This window comes from Nematolebias whitei, chromosome 2 (assembly GCF_014905685.2).
Source record: "Nematolebias whitei isolate Nwh7 chromosome 2, NemWhi1, whole genome shotgun sequence".
In the NCBI taxonomy this organism is placed as follows: domain Eukaryota; kingdom Metazoa; phylum Chordata; class Actinopteri; order Cyprinodontiformes; family Rivulidae; genus Nematolebias; species Nematolebias whitei.
Genome location: NC_056499.1, coordinates 12,870,584 through 12,876,236, shown reverse-complemented (window position 1 = coordinate 12,876,236; position 5,653 = coordinate 12,870,584). Strand labels below are relative to the sequence as shown.

At 41.4% G+C, this 5,653-nt stretch overlaps 1 protein-coding gene across 1 annotated transcript in view; it reads left to right on the top strand.

The window, feature by feature from the left end:
* Positions 1–3,650, top strand: part of zgc:113276 (uncharacterized protein LOC553748 homolog) — an 8,756-nt gene extending 5,106 nt beyond the window's left edge. Inside the window, exons 5-9 of the mRNA XM_037696836.1 lie at positions 685–818; positions 918–1,157; positions 2,108–2,269; positions 3,304–3,393; positions 3,460–3,650. Of these exons, the coding sequence (XP_037552764.1) occupies positions 685–818; positions 918–1,157; positions 2,108–2,269; positions 3,304–3,393; positions 3,460–3,630 (797 nt within the window). The 3' untranslated portion in view covers positions 3,631–3,650. The remainder of the gene's footprint in view (positions 1–684; positions 819–917; positions 1,158–2,107; positions 2,270–3,303; positions 3,394–3,459) is intronic.
* Positions 3,651–5,653: the final 2,003 nt, after the last annotated feature.

Below are 5,653 nucleotides of genomic sequence, written 5' to 3'. Positions count from 1 at the left end.
ATATATAGGTGTGTGTGTGTGTGTGTGTGTGTATTTTAAACACTTCCCACACTCTAAAAGAGCACAGGATGTTATGATTTCAGCTCTGCCTCCATGCACTCTTGACCACACCCACTTCTCAGCTCTCCACGGAGATCAGCTGATCAGCTGCAGGAGGAAGCTGCTCCCACAGCTGTGGGCTGCACACAGGTGCTAAATAATTTTAAATAATTTCTTTTAAATAAACAATCCATGCCGATCGTGCGGCTCATCCATCAATCAGCCAATTGTCTGTCATGTCCAGTCTTACTTTGAAAAACCGCGATAGAGCAAGTCTACGAAAAACGTACCACCAAGTATGGAGGGACTACTGTAACTAGATATTTTTCTTTATGATAAACAAAGACCTAAGAATCAAGACCTGCCTTAGACCAAGTTATGATCTCTGATTGGATGAGAAGTTTACAGACACACCCCTTCTCTTGTGGACCAATGGTGGCTGTGTTTTCACTCACACAGAGTTTTTAGTTTTTTGTTTTTTGTAAGAGTCTCATCAGAGAAGAATGATGAAAAGAAGATGGAGCGTAAAGAAATTCTCACTTTTAAAGTTAGAATTTTATTTTAACTTTCAAATTTGTTCAAGTGCCAAAATATAAAAACTTGCTTTCCATTGACGCGTGTATGTGTGCGTGTGTGTGTGTGTAGGACTCTACGTAGTGTGTGAGGCAGGACAGAGGGTGTTGGTAGTTGGTGGAGGTCTGAGCAGCGCTCACATCGTCTCACTCACTCTGCAACAGGGGGCCAGCCACGTGACGTGGGTCATGAGAAAACACCTGCAGGTCTTTTGTTTGTGTGGATCAACCACTAAACCAAACCACTGTAGAAACTGCTCTCTCCTAAACAAAACCATCTTCTCCTTTGTAAATCTCATTCTGCAGCTGAAACAGTTTGACGTTGGTGACGTAGAAAGCCTGGTGGGTCGTTACTCTCACGTAGAGCACGGCATCAAGATGGACGGCCAGGCCTACCTCCGGCAGTTCTACAACGAACGCAGTTTACACAAACGTCTTAATATGATCCGCCAGGCGAGGAAAGGAGGAGCCGTCACCCCTGAGGCCTACATCCACCTGCAGCCGTTCATCCAGAACCAACAGGTGGAACTGAAGACGTTCTGTCAGGTACTGTGACCTGCAGCTGACTAGTTCAAGGTTAGAGGGTAACCGAGAGGTAGAGGTATGTGTGGTATGTTAGAGGTATGTGTGGTATGTTAGAAGTATGTGTGTTATGTTAGAGGTATGTGTGGTATGTTAGAAGTATGTGAGCAGTAAAATACAGAAGTCAAGTCCTGGTTCCAGCTGCAGCTTCCACAGGACCGTAGAGGTTCAGGATCAGCCAGGAGCTGCTGATTAAGTGATCAGCATCAGTGAGACCACTTCTAGAAAAGCAGATGTTTTTGCTGATCTGGAGCATACAGGTGTGTGTTACCACAACACCGAGAAGGAAAGACATCAGCAATAAATTAAGTAAAGCATCCATCATTCTGGGAAGGGTCAAATATAATGTAGAGTCCATTGTTCTACAGAGAAAAAGATTATTCACAAGTGGAAAACATTTAAGACAGCTGATAGTCTTACCAACAGATTCACCCTGAAGGTCAGACCATGCAGTGACTCTACAGGCCTCAGTCAGCAGGTCAAAGGTCATGGTCTCTTCTCTCTAAAAACAACATGGCAGCTCGACTTAGGTTTGTAAAGTTTCATCTGAAGGAACTACAAGACTTCTGGACCAGACCCAGACCAGAGGACAGATGATTACCCAGAATGCACTGCAGCAAACAGCTCCTCCCAGCTGTCAGCACGGTGGTGGAGGGCTGATGGTTTGGGCTCCTGTCAGTCTCTGAGTGGACCAGAACTTCTCTGGAGACCAAAGGGTTATGGAGTCAAATGAGTCCATCTGTCCCAACAGCTGAAGCTTGGACCAAAGTGGGTCCAACAGAAACATGATCCTAAAACAAATGAGTTTTTATACACATGGGGTTAGATTAGAGTAAATTAAGGAGCTCCTTGTTGTCCTACTTCTTTTCTGATATGCATGAGGAAACATTAACCTGACTCCTGTACCTGTGCAGGTGAGTGAAGCCAGCTGGTGCTACAGGAACCAAACCTGGAACGTGTCCCTCAGTTCTGGGGACCACTGGACAGGAGACATGATCTGGCTCGCCACTGGCTGCAAACTAGACGTCAAACAAGACCCGCTGCTTTCAGACACAATGAAAGAGTTCCCAGTTCAGGTAGAAGAAGAATTCATTGTACAGTAAATTAATCCATGATTCAGTTTTTATCATTTAGATCAAATCAGGAAAATCTTACATTTTCATGGAGGAATTTGCATTTTTGCTGGAAATGCAGTGAACGCTGAGCGCTCTAACTAAAGTAACAAAAGCATAGCTAAAAAAAAAAAGCAAAATACTAGCTAAAAGTAGCAAAAGCCTAACTAAAGCCAAAAGGAGCATAAAGATAGCTTAAATCCAAACATTACAAAAAGCTAGCTAAAGTCAAAAGAGGCAAAAGTCAAGCTGAAAGCTAAATGTAGCAAAAGGCTATAGCTATATCTGTAAATAGCAAACCATAGCTAAAAGCAGAAAAGAGTTAGCAAAAGCTACATATGGCAAAAGGTAGCTTAATTTACTAAAATAGCTAAAAACTAAATGTTGACAAAAACTAGCTATAAATAACAAAAGCTAGCTGGACCTAAAGTCGATCTAAAAGACAAATGTAGCAAAAGGCAAGCTGGAAGCTAAATGCAGCAAACCTAGCTAAAAGCAGCAAAAGAGTAACTGAAGTTACAAGAAGCAAAAGATTAGCAAAAAAAAACAAAAAAAAAACCTAAATGTAACAGAATGTTAGCTAAAAATGAAATGTAGCAAAAGCTTATAGCAGCAAAAAATATTGTCTTTTATATATAAAAAAACAAAAGACTAGATAAAAGCTAAATGATGCAAAATACCAGCTAGAAGCTAAAAGTAACAAATGGTATCCAAAAGGCATAAAAATCATGAAAATTAGAAGCAGCATAAAAGACAAAAAATGAGGCAGTTGGTTGAAACACACAATAAAAAGGAGAAATGTTCAGGATTTATTTCTATGGGAAATTTTGTAAATAAAGTTAAATACTGTATTTTGACATATGAATGGCTAAAACAGCACACAGTAGGCAGAAGTAGATAGAATGCAAAAAATAAAATTACAAGTTTAGTAAAATAAAAAACAGGAAATTAATTCTGACTCGGTGTTCACAAAATAAAAGCCTGTGGTTTGTCGTCAGGTGGTGGACGGATGGCCCTGCATATCAGAGAGTCTGCAGTGGACAGACGGATGTCCTCTCTACCTGATGGGGCAGTACGCAGCTCTGCAGGTGAGTTCTGCAGGAACAATAAGCCCAAAGAATCTCAGAGTTCAAGAACCTTGTTGTCCCACTCAGGTCGGACCTCACGCTGTCAACCTGGCAGGTGGACAGGCTGCCAGCAGGCGGATTGCTGAGGACATAGTCCATGGTCAGAAGCAGGACAGAGGACAGATCTCTGACCCAGCAGGAGGCAAATCCAGAACTGAAGACTACATCCAGCAGATGCATGGACTCTTCTGGCTTTAACAATAAAGTCAACAGCACTTTTTGGATCAGAGTTTTTAAATAAAGGATGTTAGTTTTCTGATTGAATGTTGTTTTTAAATCACACGGCGGGCGATATGCATTATTTATTATTCAATGTTCATTGGTGGCTCTTCTATAAATGAACAAAGGATTACAGACTGTAAGTTTTTTTTCAACAAACAGCTAAAGCTGCTCACCAACTCCTATCATCTTTTCATAATCAAAGCTGACAGGTTTCTAGGAGCATTTATGTTTCCATATTAGTTCTGTTTTCTGTAATCTTTTTGTTTTTTACGTATTTTGCATGTGACAATCAACAGCGTCATTTAGTGACTTCATTAAACGATTGTGTGAATGCATTGTTCACTCCGTTTTCTTTTATATATGTATATATATATACAGTACAGTATAATATACATTTTTTGCTGTCTAAGCTCTCCTGCATGTAGAATTATTGTCGTTCAGAAATCAAAATGTTCAGCTCATTCAGCAGATTCAATTAAATTAATTTATGTTTATTTATATAGCACCAAATCACAAAAGAAGTTATCTCGGCACTGTACAATAATGGCACATTAAAAAAAGCCAATTAGTAAAAGTTATCTTAAGGAAGCCAGGATATTGCATTGACTCCACTTTGTTACAGTCTTTCATCCCGAGCAAGCACAAGGGCAACAGTGGAAAGGAAAAACTCCCTTTTAACAGGAAGACACCTCCAGCAGAACCAAGAGACCATCTGCTTCAACCAGCTGGGTTTGAGAGGACAGGAAAGAGAAACAAACAAATGGAATGACAGGTCCAGGTGTACTTCTTAATGAAAGAAAGACATTTAAAAAAAAACATGTTAAGATAGAAATAATTACAAATACAAACAGGTAGAGCAAGTAAAGACAGCAGCAGAGTGAAGAAATGTGGTCAATTTGTCCTCCAGCAGTCTAAGTCTATAGCAGCATAACTAAGGGATAGCTCAGGAAACCCAAGAACCCTGACTATAGGATTTATCAAAAAGGAAAGACAAGCCTAGTCTTAGGCCCTGTACACACGTAGCCGGATATCAGGAAAACCGAATAGTTTATCATGCGGTGTGGCCTTTCATCCACACGTGAACTCCGGTTGATGTAACTATAAACGAATAATAACAAAAACTCTGACCAAAGTGGAGATTTGAGAAATCTCCTCTTTCGGGTTTGCGTGTGGACTTTCGGAACCGGAGATATGCGCATTATGTCTGCGACAGATGGTGCAGCGCGGCGCTGACGTCACATGTGCGACAATTGTTTTTGTTTGCCCATTCATTCGGAGGGAAAATGACTGCGTTTAGGGAAGTACTAATTGTAACGCTGGGTCAGGCAATTTTTGCTTGCTTGTTTTTACAAGCACAACTGCTCCAACAGATGGAATTACAAAGGAGAAAAAGCGCTTGGCGTTCAGCTCTTTTACAGCAACTATCCCTACCGATACGGAGGCACAATACCGCCATTCAGCGTCGCCGTCGCCGGTTTTGGATCAGACCTGGACGCACTGCTGGCTGGTGGGAAAACTTTGAGAAGGAAATTGTTCTCCCACAGGAATGGCGTGAGAACTTCAGAATGTCACGGTCGTCATTACTGTCGCTCTCGGAGTTACTCCTTCCTTACATTCAAGGGAAGAGTACTGTAATGCGATCTCCAGTCTGTGTGGTCAAAAAAGTTGCATGCACGCTATATTATTTGGCTGACGAGGGAAGACTGCGTAAAACGGCCAATGCATTTGGCTTATCAAGACAGGTAGTCTCAAACATAATTAGAGAGGTGTGTAAGGCTATAACTGTGTACTTGGGACCATCTTACATAAAAATGCCAACAACAGAGACTGCTGTGCGTGCACTTGTTGAGGGATTTGAGCAGGCTTATGGTCTCCCTCAGTGCCTTGGAGCTGTGGATGGGACTCATGTGGAGATAAAGCAGCCATCAGCTAATTCTACAGAGTACCTAAATAGGAAGGGGAGGTTTTCTCTTAACATACAAGCCACCTGTGATAACAA